This window comes from Amblyomma maculatum, chromosome 1, assembly GCF_055883805.1.
Source record: "Amblyomma maculatum isolate TAMU_Amacu chromosome 1, ASM5588380v1, whole genome shotgun sequence".
Taxonomy (NCBI): domain Eukaryota; kingdom Metazoa; phylum Arthropoda; class Arachnida; order Ixodida; family Ixodidae; genus Amblyomma; species Amblyomma maculatum.
In genome coordinates, this window is record NC_139344.1 from 222602579 (window position 1) to 222618900 (window position 16322).

Consider the following 16322-nt stretch of genomic DNA (forward strand, 5'->3'; position numbering starts at 1 on the left):
AAGTGGTTGAAATGCGAGCGGTACGACGGGTGAAAGATATAAGTTTAGTTTTAGAAACGTTTAAAGTCATTAACCAGGTTGAGCACCATCAGCTTACTGCGTTCAGGTCCGATTGTAGGAATTGGCGATCACTGTCATTAATAATGTTACGGTAAATTACGCAGTCATCTGCGAAAAGACGAACTCTAGATGTTACACAGGCAGGTAAATCATTAATATAGATTAGAAAAAGCAAAGGACCAAGCACACTTCCTTGGGGTACACCAGATGTCACATAAATCGAAGAAGAGTTAGAATTATTAACTGAGGTATACTGAGATCTAGAAGAAAGAAAGTCCTTAATCCAGGCGAGCACATTAGGGTGGATGTTAAGCTGTGCTAGTTTTAGTAAAAGTCTGTGATGAGGGACCCGATCGAATGCTTTTGAAAAATCCAGAAAAACTGCGTCGACCTGAAAGCCTGCGTTAAGTGATGATTGTAAGTCATTAACAAAGCCAGCTAGTTGAGTGTCACATGAAAAACCCTTGCGAAAACCGTGCTGATATTTGAAAATAATGTTATGATCTTCGAGGTAGTTAATGACTTGGCTATGAATGATATGCTCTAGAAGTTTGCAAAAGTTGCTGGTTAACGAGATGGGTCGATAGTTAAGTGGGGAGGAACGATCACCTGATTTGAATATAGGTATTACCTTTGCTCCCCTTCATGGATCACTGCCTTATCGTGGCGGAGGGGCTTGATGAAGTCGTGAGCTCTGCTGTGTAGGGCCACCCAAGATAGACAGGTCACGGCAGAGAGTCCTGACAAAATGTGATTCACTGGAGAAGGTAATGGCAACCCACTCCAGTATTTCCTGCCAAGAAAACCCTATGGCCAGTCACAATACTATTAATGATATGGCGCCGGAAGATGAGCCCCCCAGGTTGGAAGGCGTCCCATATGTTACTGGGGATGAACAAAGGGCGATTCCTAGTAGCTCCAGGACGAATGAAGCGGCTGGGCTAAAGCCAAAAGGACGCTCAGTTGTGGATGTGTCGGGAAGCGACCGGAAAGTCCGATGTTGCAAGGAGATGTATCACATAGCAACATGGAATGTAAGATCTATGACGCAAGGTAAACTGGATATCGTCAAGCGAGAAATGGACAGATTGAACATTGATATCTTGGGTATCAGCGAGCTCAAGTGGATCGGAATGGGAGAATTTAACTCCAGCGACCATTATGTCTTTTATTGTGGGCACGAATCCAAGAGAAGGAATGGGGTCGCTCTCATAGTAAACAGAAGAATGGGCAAAACAGTGCTAGGGTACAACCCCAAAAACGACCGAATGGTTTCACTTCGGATCCAAAGTCACCCTTTCAACATAACAGTTATCCAAGTCTATGCACCGACCACTACTGCTGAAGAAGCTGACGTTGAGAGATTTTATGCGGACCTACAATGCCTTTTAGACCGCACTCCATCATCAGACGTCGTTTTTCTCATAGGAGACTGGAATGCTAAGGTAGGGAGTGAAGAAATATCCGGAATTACAGGCAAGTTCGGTCTTGGTGAGCCAAATGAAGCTGGGCAGAGGCTAGTAGAGTTTTGTCAAGAAAACAACCTGACCATAGCGAATACTCATTTTCAACAGCACAAGAGGCGCCTGTACCCATGGGCTTCGCCGGACGGTCTGTACAGGAATCAGATCGATTATATTATTTGCCGACAGAGATGGAGAAGCGCTATACAAGCAGTAAAAACAAGGCCTGGGGCCGATTGTGGCACCGATCATCAGCTTCTTGTTGCCAAGATTAAGCTTCGATTGAGAAAAACGCAGAAAACTAGAAGGCCTTTCAGGTATAATCTGGATCAAGTTCCATTAGAATATGCTGTGGAAGTGAGGAATCGATTTCAAGAATTAGATCTAGAAGACAAAGAGCCCGAAGAGATGTGGACTGATGTTCGTGATATAATACAAGAAGTTGCTGCTAAGGTAGTTCCAAAGCAAAAGAAATGCAAGAAAGCAAAATGGTTATCTGAAGAGGCTTTGCAAATAGCTGAGGAAAGGAGGATGGCAAAAGTTATGGGGGAAAGAGAAAGATACAAGGTTCTCAATGCGGACTTTCAGAAAATAGCAAGGAGAGATAAGAATGCCTTCCTGAACATACAGTGCCAAGCAGTTGAGGACAACAGCCAATTAAGGAACACAAGAGCTCTGTATAAGACAAAGGTATCAAAGGAAGCTTCTGTGCTAAGATGGGCGTGATAAAGGACAAACGAGGCAAGGACCTCACTGAAGCCGCAGAGATAAAGAAGAGGTGGCAGGAATACACAGAAGAACTGTACAAGAAGGACCCGAATGTGCAAACCCAACATAAGACGGTTGTGCTCACTGATCTCGAGCCGGGCATCCTGAAGAGTGAAGTTGAATGGACCTTAGCCAGCCTTGCTAAGAACAAAGCCAGCGGAATTGATACAATTCCAGCTGAGTTGCTTCAAAACCTCAACCATGACGCTGTTAACATTCTGCATACATTATGTCAGAAGATTTGGACAACCCTGCAGTGGCCACAGGATTGGAGGAGGTCAGTTTACATCCCCATTCCAAAGAAAGGCAGTGCCAAAGATTGTTCCAACTACCGCACGATCGCGCTTATTTCGCATGCTAGCAAGGTGATGTTGAAAATCCTCCAAGGTAGGCTGCAGCAGTATGTGGATCGGGAGCTTCCGGACGTGCAAGCTGGGTTTCGCAAGGGCAGAGGAACTAGAGACCAAGTTGCCAACCTTCGCTGGATCATGGAAAAAGCAAGAGAGTTCCAGAAACCCATCTACTTCTGCTTTATTGACTATGCGAAAGCGTTTGACTGCGTAGATCACAGCAGATTGTGGCAAGCTCTCCAAGAGATGGGAGTTCCAATTCACCTCATCTGTCTCCTCAGGAACCTGCTTGAAGGGCAAGAGGCCACAGTCAGAACTGGGCATGGTCTTACTGATTGGTTTCCGATTGAGAAAGGAGTGAGGCAAGGCTGCATACTGTCGCCCTGCCTATTTAACCTATATGCAGAGGGCATCATGAGGAAGGCTGGTCTGGACGAGTCTTCAGCTGGAGTGAAGATTGCTGGAAAACGTATCAACAACCTTAGATATGCGGATGATACCACTTTAATGGCAGAAAGTGAAGCGGAACTCAAGAGACTTCTGATGCGCGTACAAGAAGAGAGTGAGAAGTTTGGGCTTAAACTGAACATTAAAAAGACAAAGATCATGGCGTCTTGCCCTATCAAGTCCTGGAGCATCAAGGGACAAGAAGTGGAAGCTGTGACAGATTTTTCTTCTTGGGCTCCAAGATTACTTCGGAAGGAGACTGCAGCCATGAAATTAGGAGACGCCTGCTTCTGGGAAAGAGAGCAATGGTTAGCCTTGACCGCCTAGTAAAGAGCAGAGACATTAGTCTGCCAACCAAGATCCGTATAACTCGTGCTATGGTCTTTCCAGTTGTGATGTATGGATGCGAGAGTTGGACTGTGAAAAAGGCTGACCGCCGAAGAATTGACGCGTTTGAATTGTGGTGCTGGAGAAGACTCTTGAGAGTTCCTTGGACTGCCAGAAGATCAAATCAGTCAATATTGTCGACCATAAACCCTGACTGCTCATTGGAGGGTCAAATTCTAAAGTTAAAGCTCAGCTACTTTGGTCATCTGATGAGAAGAGAGGAGTCGCTGGAGAAAGATTTGATGTTGGGAAAGGTTGAGGGTCGCCGGAGAAGGGGTAGGCAGCGAACGCGATGGTTAGATGGCATCCTCGAGGCACTGCAGATGAAATTATGTGATGTTAGGAAGATAGTGAGAGACCGGAAAGCGTGGCGTGACATGGTCAATAGGGTCACGAAGAGTCGGACATGACTGAACAACTGAACTGAACTGATTACCTTTGCTGCACGCCAGTCATTAGGAATTAGTCCGTTCGATAACGACTGCGAGAATAAACAGGACAAGATAGCGGAGATGCTTCTAGATGTATTTTTTAGTATCTTATTGTGAAAGCCAAGGTGATCCGAGCTACTTGTAATTTTGAGATTGTTTAATAAAACTGAAATACCTGCTTCGTTAATAACTATGTCAGGCATGCAGATGTCATGAAATGTAATTAAGATAGCAGATGAGCTAATGTCTTCGTTGGTAAAAACTGATGAGAAGGTAACGTTAAGAACCTGAGCACAATCGGATTCATTGATTATGACGCCGTTACTGTTGGAAAGCAAAATGTCAGGGTGAAAGCTAGGATTTATGATGCGCCAAAATTTTCGAGGGTTGTTGGTTGATAGAGAGGATAAGTCATGATTGAAAAACTGACGTCGAGTGGATTTTAATAACAACTGGTATTCTCTGTCGCATTTCTTATACCTTTCCCACGTGCCTAAACTATACCATCTTTTTTGGCCTGCCGATAAAGTCGCCTTTTTTTGTTATTCATACGCCGCAGCTTGTGATTAAACCATGGTGTATTGCTGCTACATCTAATGGACGTAAGAGGCACAAAGTTGTCGATAAGGTTAGTAAGGGTAGTTTTGAATAAACCCCAATTTTGCTCAACAGTGCGTAATAAATATTGATTTTTGAACTGGACAGCGAAATAATCTAATTCAGTGTTAATTCTTTCATAATTAGCTCTGTTGTAACATCTGATTTGTTTAACAGTAGTTTTCCTTTCGTTAAAGGAACCGGTAATGCGCCCTGTTATTACGTCGTGATCAGAAATGCCGTCTAAATGAATTATGTCTGAACAAATATCAGGATTATTTGTTAGTAATAAATCAAGAATGTTTGCGGTGCTCGATGTGCGACGTGTGGGATTGGTGATCTACAGATCTTGTATCTACAGATACAAGGTCATTAACGTAAGCATTGAAAAACAGTGGGCCCAGAATACTCCCCTGAGGTACGCCATGCTTATTTTTTTGCAGTGAGGACATTTCATTTCCAATATATATTGCTTGATATCGATCTGTCAAGTAGCTTTTAACGAGATTAAAAGAGGTACCACGAATACCATAGCAAGACAATTTCTCTAGTAATATATTGTGACTGATTCTGTCAAACGCCTTGGAAAAAGTTACCAATAGTCCTAGCGTTAGTTGTCTCTTTTCAATATTACCTAAAATTAGTTCTTTTTGATGAAGTAGAGCTGTCTCAGTAGATCGACCTGACAGGAAGCCATATTGCGATGATATAATAATAGAATAATAATAGAATTAGCGTCAAAGAAAGTAGTGAGTCTTATAAATACTATTTTCTCTAAAGGTTTTCAAAATATTGGTAACATTGAGATAGGCCTATATTTTTCTAAGTTATCTTTTTCTCCGCTTTTGTACACTGCTCTCACTTTAGCATTCTTGAGTTGCTCAGGAAATACACCGATATACAAAACTTGTGTTAGGTATGGGGCAATAAGATCAATCACAAAGCTAACCGGCTGCATTTTTATTCCGTCTATATCCGTGCAATTGCTTTTTTTTTTTTTTTTTTCAGAGAACAGAATAAATTGAACACCTCGCACGCATCAGTAGGTTTTAAAAATACGGAATGTTCCACCGGGGCAGATAAATACTGTAGGGCGTGAGAATTATAAGGGCTCAAAACTAATAATAAAAAATAATCATCAAAATTTTTTCTAAGACCTTTTTCCTCGTATTGTTGTCCATCTATTTTTATTTGCAAAATTCCTGTCTGATGCCTAGAAGGCAGAACTGATCTAAGTTTCTTCCAAGCTTGTTTAGAATCCGTAATTACATCGAATAGATGTGCATATTAATCGCGCTTTGCCTGTTTCAAACACTTTAAATTTGGATACTTTTTAAAATCTTTTAAAACTTCTGGGTCACGACCTGCAAGGAAATTGTGATACAACCTTGTTTTCTTCTGTATCATTTTTAGCAATTTAGTTGTGATCCAAGACTTTCGCGCATGTTTTGGTTTCTTTAATACTTTGTATGGAAAATGTTTTTTGTATATTGAACAAAACAGGGAAATAAAACGGTCATACGCCTCATTGGGCGAAGAATAACGTAGCAAGTCATCCCAGTGTGTGATGGCTATTTCATTTCGAAACAGCTGAAGGGTATTTTCTGTAATATCCTGAACAATAAAAGTTTGCCTGTAATTTTTTGTGGGCATACGTTTTGAATCGGCGACGAGAAATATAGGTAAATGGTCCCTAATTGCTGCAATTAAAGTACCATTAGTAAATTATTATCGGGAGTATTTGTAATAAATAGGTCAATCGCCGTTGCACTATTCGCAGTAATGCATGTGGGGGTTTCTACGTTGTTAAAAGAATGTGAATCAAGGATCATTAAGAACTCGTTTCGTTTTGCATTGCAAGAAAGTATGTCGATGTAAAAGTCACCGCTAAGAACCATTGTGTATTTACGCTCATTTACACAGGAAAACACCCAATCTATGTAAGCGAAGAACTGGTTTATGTCACCCTCAGGTGGCCTATACATGACAGAGAACACAAAGTTACCACGCTATACAAATACCTTCATAACGATCGGTAGTCAGTGATAAGTCATTCATAATTTCGTAGCTATTTCCACACTTAAAATATAAACAAACACCAACATCGCGTTTACATTGCCGATTCAGAATTACTGGACTGTAACCATGAAGATGAATAACATCACTGGCGTCACTATACGACGTTTCAGACATCATGATGACCGTGAAATCATACTGAAATTGTTCTAGAAAGGCACAAAATTCATCGCTCTTATTTCGAGCTGACTGCATATTCAGGTGCAAGAAAGTAAGGGCTGATGCATATCTTTCTTCAATGAGCGAAGACAAGTCACCTGGCATGAAACATTGCTCAAGCATAACGCACAAACGGTCCTATAAACACCATAGAACCTAATATAGTTCCAGAGGTAAAATAAACCTAAAGCGAGTTATGTTTCTTTAAAAATTTGGGACCTTCTAAAAAAAGCGCCCAGTCACTAGCCCGACAAAACGTCCTACGTCATTACAGAGGGAGTGGTTAAAACATATAATAGAAATGAATAAGAAATACAGTAAAACGTTTCGAAAGCAAACTTTTTAATGCTGCATTAACACTTCTTTTTGGGCGAGTTGGTTCATTTTGACCATAGGAAAAAATTTGAAACAGCGCTAAAACACACAACCACAAAAGATAGACGACCGACGTGACACAAGCGGTTGTGTCACGTCGGTCGTCTATCTTTTGTGGTTGTGTGTGTTAGTGTTGTTTCAATTTTTTTTATAATTTTTAATGCTACATCAAAATCGCCGATTCTTCCATTTCTCCTTTCACCTAGTCCTTTTTTTTTTTTTTTTTTTTTTTGCACTTCAAAGCTTTTATTTCAAGACGAGAAGCTTCGAGTTAGGTGATCTGCGGGATGCCAGAGGCAGAGTGTTTTGCATGCCCACAGCTACTACAGTTTTACGTTAACGACTGTCTACAGTTGGTAAAATTAATTCATCGTTTTCCGACAACTGCGAGATTAGTGGCAAGGGTGAGACGTAGACGTCAGGAGCATATCATTGAATAATAGACCAATTTTAAAGTGATGCATGTCTGAGTTTACGAATACCATACAGGGATGAGACATGACGGCATTTTTTACTAAAATAATCCCGCAAATGGCGCGCTGTTACTACATGAGAGCGCCCAATACCCCCCCCCCCCCCCCCCCCAAAAAAAAAAAAAAAAATGCCTCTTCGGTTTGCATTAGTTGCGCCAGTACATAAATGGATTTTAATACAAGTTATACGATACCAACAGATGTCATCGCTACAAGTAGCGCGCAATACACACTACATTCCCGCAAAGCTGATATGTTCGGTTTTCATGTTCCTTGCACATCGTCACCGTCAAACGCCCTTATCGCTTTGTTTGCTATGCGAGACGCTATCAGATCAACGTGGAGAGGTCATGATCACGGGTGAGAACTTCTACCGTGTTTGGGATTATTGGTGGTATTGCAGATGCCTTATCTCTTATCTGCGCTGTTTAAACTTGCTCGGACGAGGACAACATGCATTATGATCTCCGCCCGCGGCGCTACCGCTCCTAGCGCTGCTGACAACTATCCTGTACGTGGGCACAGGTTCGCGCTGCGAAATGTCATTCGTTCACATGCCAGCCTGGATCCGTCGTTAGTCGTTCGCACCGGTGCGCTTGCCTGTGCGGCACCGCCACGCGATGATACTACGGAGCGGTTGCATTTACTGTTGACGAAACACTTCCACCTGAGCCAGCAATCTTTTATAAATTGACGTCAAATGTTGTATAAAATTAGAAGCGAAGGGGCGAAGAGATGCAGACAATACTATCACCACTATATATTGAAGGTCTATTGCGAGCGTTGCAATTAATAGGGAGCATTCAGAGCAAATAGCACAAAGGCAATTACATGAAACGCCAAAAACAATTGAAATCACGCCATGCCTATTTATTAAAGTATACAATCCCCCTGCTAGCAGGATGGCGGAAGTGATTGCATGCCTCGATAAATATGCGGTCACCATGACGTACATTCAGCTATTTTTGGTCTTTCATGTCCACTATCTTCGCTGTCGTGCAGTTGTGCTCTAAACGCTCCCGATTTATTGCGTCGCTCGCAGTAGACTTTCAGTCGTCAGTAGCATTCGTGTTGTCAGACTCTTTTCGTCGCGTTTATTAGCGTAAATTTCGTAAGTAGCGAACCAAGCAGCTCAACTTCACGTTAGACTTCCACTTGAAGTGACTTCGCAGGTCACAAGCCAGAAACGTACGATGCCTTCTGATTCCTCTTTCTGTTTTCTTTCTTTTTTTCAGTTTCTAAAGAACCATGATTCTACGAGCGATTCTCCTGAGCTGGCTAGTGGCCGCTGTTCTCTGCCAAGGTAATTCAGTGTTCTTGGCTCGCACAAAACCAATTTGCGTTGCCTAATGCCTTCCATTTCTTACAAATGAGTACGAACTTCCCAACGTGTATGTTGCTTTTGGTTTCTTACTAGCGAACACAGCCTCGCTTCTCCGCATACTGGTGCTTTATTTTCCTTATCCCTCCAAAATACCTTACCGTGTCACTTGCGATCATCCATTAGGTGTGCAAGGTTCGCATTTATGGGGTGAAATGTCGTGATTCTCGAAGCTCAGCCACTATACTGCCGCCATGCGTAGATTTACACGGCTGCAAGATCATCCAAGCTTCGGCGCTGTACCCTTTGCAGTTCAAGAGTAGCGAAATAATGCTTTTTTCGGCAGCTGTGGATGCGATGACGATGACGAAGATTTGACCAAAGAGTTTCGTGGCAAAATATGTTTCGCTTTTTACTCAAGGGGGTGTGAAAGACCCGTTTCGCAAACATTTCACCCCAGATAAGCCGAGCACAGGGTCGTGGTTATTCTATCACCGGTCAATACCCAAAAGTCACTGGAAAGCAAACCTCGCAAATCCAGCACACGAGGCGGATGCGGGCAACTGTAGACCTCCGCTGCTGTGAGCAACGTATTCCATTATTAATGGGTACATCCACGGGCAGATCCTTTTAGGGTAAAACAAGTCACTGCGACTGTGATGCATATGTCGGTCGTAATCGCACGCTGTTCCTGAACTGCGGTTTATTTAGGTACTGGAGTAACTTCAATTGCATCAACCGTTGCCTCTTCATTGATTGCTGAAGACGGCCGATTTCTGGAGCGTTGGACGGCTCCTCCTCGGCTTCTTTTGCACCACTATATATACGAAGTGACGGTTTATGACGAGCGCCCTCTCCACTTCACCCTATCACCGACGCATTCTCCCTTAAATGTCTTGCCACATCTTCTTAGGTCGTCCTCTGGGCCCCTTAAAGTAAACTCTCCCTCTTTGATGCTGTCCGAAAAGAGTTTTTAACGCTCACACTCTTTCCATATACGCCTTTTCTGGGGCCTTTCACGGATCACTGAACCATACTCAACACCGTGTTTCTGGAACGGAATGCTGTTAGGAGCACCAGATTCGGTGTGACATTACAAAGTTGTTTTTATCTGTCTGCACCCAGAGGAGCCAACAACACCGAACTTCGCCGGGGACCAGCCGGCACCATCGCCGTCCGTATCGGCGGATGCCGGAGTGACGACTCCTGCTCAGACCACTAAGCCCGCCCAAGAAGACATTGAGGAGGACATCAACGACGCCAACGACTTCGTTGACCAGATCCTCGAGGAAGTGCAGACGAGCGAGACCATCCAGGCAAAGATATCACCGGCGTCGTTGGGCACTCTGCAGTACAATGGCTTCGTGCTCTCCAATGCGATGCTGTACGGAGTCAACTCGGTGTATCGTAGCGACAACTGCACCTTCCGCTTCGGTGACTCCTCGTTCGACGTGCTCGTGCACTTGGGCGCGCGCGACCTGGCGCTAGAGTCTGACTGGAGGAGGACTTGGCTCCTCATCCCCTTCAGAGGAAAGCTGGCCGCGAAAGTGGACGACGTGCGTATCTCCATGGATATGAACGTCGATAACAGCGGCACGCCATCACTTCGCAAACTCAAGGTGAGCTGCGGCGTGCCAGCAGCAATCTCTGAAAGCGCCGCCAAACAAACCATTACGCCAAAGACGATAATATCGAGTTCTGTCGCCAGGAATTAATCACGCTTTATGTCAGAAATAAAGCTGCACTCAAAGTACGATGACGTCACGTCTCGAACATCACGTTTAGGTTTATGCTCTGTTGACCCAAAGTTCAGTATACAAGAATCCAGAAGGACATGGCGGCGCCCAGCCAGTGCTGGTGCTATAATGTATGACCGACAGTCAGGTTGACTAGACCAGCTGCTCTGTATGGAAACTGGTGATGACACCGAAAAAAGAAGCGAGTTCCTCCAAACTCGAGCTATTCGCTGCATGACTTCGACTAGCCTAGAAAAGCCTCTTCTTTAGTTCTCCCGGGCTGCAGCTCAAGTCCCCCAGGGAACCGTTCGTGATTGAAAGCATTTCTTTGATAGGAACGAATGACGCGTTTGATTGGCTCGCGAACATGTTTTTCGTAGCCTCAGTTTGCCATAACATGGGTCGCAAAGCTTGTACTGGCATTGTTTGCACCGGACAAGCAACGCCCAAAACAAGGTGGAGTCACACTAGAAAGAAAACAGATTCTGTGCTTGGTCGCTCGTCTTCATTGCGTTCGAAACCCCCTACACACTGCGACATTTTAAAACAAACCAAGTCGACAGTATTCGAAGGATTCTGATGCCAGTTGTGCGGTAATGACAGCTGCAAGTAGCCAGAGAGCGAACCCCTTCCCTAGCCCATGCTATACCGCTCTGTGCTCCCCGTTGCGTCCCTTGCCCGGCCCCGGTGTGTGGCCGTGTCTCTGACGAAGAACGCGCGTCGCTTTGCAGGTGGTTCAACTGAGCGACATACGAATTACCCGGGCGACTGGCGCGTCCTTCCTGCTCAACTGGGCGCTGCGAAGCATCCTCAACTGGGCAGTCAACGCCAACAAGGGTCGCATCATCCAGCTGTTGGAGACCGACGGAGCGATGGCCATCAACGAGGCCATGAAGGACCTCGGCAGCAAGCTCACCTCGCTCAATGAGTTCCGCAAGCGCTAGGTCGTGCCCTGCTGCGGCCCACGCAGGAGAGGGAGCGGGGATGTCACGGTGGAGCGCGCAGTCGGCAGCAAAACGGCCTCCCGACTACGCGCTCAACACTTTGGGCGGTGATGGAAACACGTGGGGGAGGGGGAGGGCGACGAGGTACCGCTCTTTTCGTGCTGGTTCACTTAATCGTCAAGCCGAGTAATACGAGTTTCGTGTGGTTATGTTTTAAGCTGGGCATTACACTGTTGTTGGTGCGCGCGCCAACTCACCACTTCGTCCGAAGTACCCGCATGCGCGGCTGAAGTGGCGGACATGAGCTTATGTTATGATAAAGGCTGTATAAAACCCGCAGTACCTTGAACAGTTCGCCACCTTTAGACAAAGAGTGGCACAGCACCTTTAACTTCCGCAGAACGCTTGCAACCTGCCCAAAGGAGCTTTATGAACAACCTTTCTGATCAGCCTGGGACTAACTCTATACGCCAAACCGGTAGCCAAATGAGAGTTGTTGGTCCCGCAGCGCGGCGAATACATAAGCAATCCCGCAAAACTAGATCTCTTAGCACAACGACGTGCAGCCTGCTTTCACCACGAAACGGTGATTTACTGTGTCCTGTAGATGAATGATTACTATCGCTTCTTAATTGCACGCAGCACAAAAGAGCTTCCCGAGGCGGTATTTGTCGTCGTGCGCCAGAAATCCGGCAGCGACGCGTGCTGGCAACTGAATCACGCAGGCGATCATACAGCGGGACAATACTGCAATAGCGTTGGGTTTTGCCTACTTGAAAACGCGATACCTGTGATAAAGACACAGAGAATAGCTGTATCTAATGTAATTATAGTCTATGTGATTTTCATATAGTATCACATATTTAATGCCGCTTTACGCTCTGACCAAAATAAACATGCGTTCATCGCATGTGTCATCAGACTTCGCGCAAACTGAGCTCCATTTTGAAGCTGGTCAGTCATGGTTTCCACGACACGGAAACTTCAGTATTGTAGCCTAATTACACTTGCGCTCGATGTCACCCGGTGATGCTGTATAGTACTTAATAAAATTTCGAATTTATCTTCAGTTTGCATTTCTTTCACTTTGCAATATCAGCAGATTAACAGCAACGACATACCGACAAATACATGCGTGATTTAAAAAGGATCCGCTATAGTGGTCTTGGCGGTCAGTAGGTGCCCGCTGTTGTCGCTGCCTTTCATTCTCGCTCTTTTTCAGGGTGCATTCCTGCGCTCTGGCCGCGACCTCCTGCTTTCGCTGTAGTCACCGTTCGCCTTCTTCTAATATCACCACTCTGTGGATGAGTACTCTTCAGCCCTCGTCATATCCACCTCCTTCTGAGATGGCCACCCCGTAAGTTCTTCCCGTGGCAGCCCCATTACGGGTACGCATTCCACCACTCTCGCCATTTGAATTGGTGAAAAAAAATTGCGTCGGACCATGCACACCACAAGAAAGAAGACGACACGCAGGCGCTACTCACAACTCCAATTGCAACTCCAATTTTTTACACCAATTCAAGTATGCACCAACTAGCCCAAGAAGCTTGTTAATGCACTCTCGCCACACAACCCGAATCACTCAGCTTGGGTCTCCCGTTCGCTGCTACCCTCTCTTTCTCCTAAATGTGGGGATTTCCATCAGCTCCGCTGCTATCCGTGGCAGGTGGCTTTTCGCTTTACTACCTGCCATGGCCGGCAGGCGGCGTATTACGCCGATGACTATTAAGGTGCCTCGATGCGCGGGGGAGTGGGCGCACTGAGGCACTCTATTATGACGACTACGCCGACGACGAAGCGCAATTCAGGAACGGGTGCCTAAACAGCTGCTCTCTTATATAGACTACAAGGTACAAGTGTGAGTACTTGGAGAAAAAAAAATTGCGAGGTTCAAACTCGCGGAGCTTCTTTAATCAGTCTGGAAACGAGTCTGCGATCTAGTTGGATTTTGCCCTTCAGACTCGAAAGCGTTTCTTGGCGATGCAAGCTCGCATCTGGGGCGTGCTGGCTGTTAAGTTGTGGCTTGAGAAAGTGAATCCTGCTGCGATAATACTACGTTGTCGTCCCGCGATGCGCGTCGACTGATCCCTGCAACGTGCAGAATAACTTCAGGTGAGTTGTCAAGACGAATACCATTACTTCGAAGACAAGGGAGGAGGAATGCAGGGGGTGGGTGCGGATGAGCAATGCCAAAAAGCCAGCCATTCGTCCATTGAAAATTTCACTGTTTGTGAGGATCTTGACAGATTTTTCTGGCCACCCTCCATTTTCTACGGGAACGCTATCGGCGCTGGCAGATTGTGGCATCTTGCGCTTTATTCTGTGACACTTGATCGAAATTGCTAAGGCAGAAAGCAAGGCAGTGGTTTCTTTCGTTGCTAAGAAAAAACGTTCGCAGAGGCCATGGAAAACAAAAGCGGCATGTGGGTCTTAACGTCCCAAAGTGACACATGAGGTATGAGTAGGGGTCGGATTTACCCCCCCCCCCCCCAAAAAAAAAAAAAAAAAAAAAAAAAGAACAGGCCGATAAAGCTACACGGAATTCATTTTTGTAAATTCGTTTTTAAGCCAGGGACGCGATGCGAAAGTGTTATTTTCGGATAAACAGCGCGGTTGTGCGGCTTGACGTATATATAGCTCCGCTAGTTTGTATATCAGTCTGCAGACCGGCAAGCAGCGTCTCCTCGTCGCCTGCTACCTATAGCACTGTCTGTTTACCCCAATCACCCGCTTAGGCTCAGTCGGTTGAGTAGTTTATCAACTACATGCACAGCACTCATCACGACGCCATCACCACGCAGGCCAAGTGATGACCCACCGTCTCGCTCAGCTCAGTGTGGCAACCCAACCAATAGTTCCTAGATGTAAAATTCCACTTGGGTGTTCGTCTTTCGCTGTCCCCATGTCACTTGCGTTACGTTTTTGATGATGACAGCAATTCCTTCTAAAAGCAGAGCTCCAAGCACTACTTTTTGACGCTAATTGCTTGTAAATAAACTGTTCCTGCTTACAGAAACACCGTGATTGCTCTAACTGTTGCCAACACGGGATTACCATATTAAATCACAGAAAAAAAAGGTCAGTAATGCATCAATTGAAAATAATAGCAACATACAAAAAAAAAACAACGAAACTTGCGCTCTGAAATAAACAACCAAAAAAGCGCAATTAAAACGAAAAGTCGAACCCAAAGGGATTCTTTACCATACACTGGCACCGCACAGTGCACGAGAGTAAGTGCACTTTGTCTCCAACAAACCAAAAGCAGCCGAGCGCTCGAAGTGAGCCACCGAGTCGGGGCGGAAAACGAAGGCGTCCTTGTCGCCACCGGCTGTGCCTTTTGACGCCGCTTTAGTGGTCAAGCGTCCTCTCTACCAGCTGCTGTGTCCAGAGAGGATTCTCTTATTAGGCAGCCCTATAATTGCTTTCAGCAGAGTGCAGCGAAGGCTGGAGCTGCCAGCCTTGGGCCCGGCTCATATGCACGAGAAAGGGCGTGGCTTTGTCCAGAAGAATGGGTTTCAGGCAGGCAGCCCGTCAACTCGCAGCTAAGAAAATGAAAGAAAAACGGCTTGCATATTTTAGCCTCCCCCGCCACGCCCGCTGCCCCAGCCAAGGCCGGTAGTTCCGCTTTTGCAATCGCGTGCTAAGTGGCCCGAGGCCTAATTAAAAAAAAAAAAAAATCTCTCTAAATGAAAAAAAAGAAAAGAAACGTTGCAAAGAAAAAAAAAAAAAAAACAAATGCACAGCAGAGGCTGGTCAGCATATAATATTGAATAAGGCCAAATCTCGACGCGCTATGAGAAAGGAAGAGTAGCGACGGTGATGCTTATATATGCACGCAGAATTTATGCGTCGGCCCGAAGTATAAATATGCGCGTTACGACGGTTGATATAAGCGTACAGCTATATACATCCTGTGTCCAAGGTAATCACTCCTCAGATCTTACGGTTATCGGGTTTCTTGCCGTGTGCAATTAACGCGCCGCCCCAGCCAGGTTACTCAACGGACACTGTAAAACAAAAAGAGGAAAATCCGCTTTAATGAACTAGAAGAAAGGCAAAAAAAAAAAAAAAAAGAAGGAACGGGGGAAGAGAGCTGACGTTACCGTTATCAAGTCAGGTTAAGTTTACGAAACCCTCATAATTTCATCATAACCCCCCTACAAGAGAACGGCATGGCCAACGTGGCGGGTAAAAGCCCTAATCAGCAGCGTCACTCATTCACTGCATTCAACTTTTTCTTTCAAGTTTCAACGGTGCCTGACCTCGGAAAGATTTTATTGTTCAGAGAACCAAAAAGAAAAAATATACATATCTCTGGTTATGCGATGAGGTGTGCAAAAGCGACAGATATACACAATGTTTATTCTACTCAACTGCTGGTGAAGTTACCGGAATGCGACAAAAATTTTCGTCAAGCCTAAAGGAGACACTTTTTGTTGTTTCAACAAAATAGGTCTGCCTAAGCGCGAAAAAATAAATAAATAAATAAAGGCGCCGTAACTTTTGTTATTACACATCTAGACGCCTTGGCCTGCAAATCTAAAATGATCGCATAAATAAGCTGTTCATCTAATACCTGCACACTTGTCACCACGACCGGATTTTGACTTGGAGTTGAAAATTTCTTCATGCTATGCCATTCATGCCGGCACCCATTAATGGATCAACATTGAACAATTTCTCCACGGCGAAGCCGTTAAAAGAGAGAAAAGAGAGCTCCGCGCAAAGG

At 45.1% G+C, this 16322-nt stretch overlaps 1 protein-coding gene across 3 annotated transcripts in view; it reads left to right on the forward strand.

The window, feature by feature from the left end:
- Positions 1-12644, forward strand: part of LOC146205702 (uncharacterized) — a 49146-nt gene extending 36502 nt beyond the window's left edge. For all 3 annotated transcript variants that reach the window (XM_084590362.1, XM_084590361.1, XM_084590363.1), the window contains exons 2-4: positions 8822-8889; positions 10033-10526; positions 11375-12644. In XM_084590362.1, the coding sequence (XP_084446488.1) occupies positions 8835-8889; positions 10033-10526; positions 11375-11587 (762 nt within the window). In that variant the 5' untranslated portion in view covers positions 8822-8834 and the 3' untranslated portion in view covers positions 11588-12644. The remainder of the gene's footprint in view (positions 1-8821; positions 8890-10032; positions 10527-11374) is intronic.
- Positions 12645-16322: the final 3678 nt, after the last annotated feature.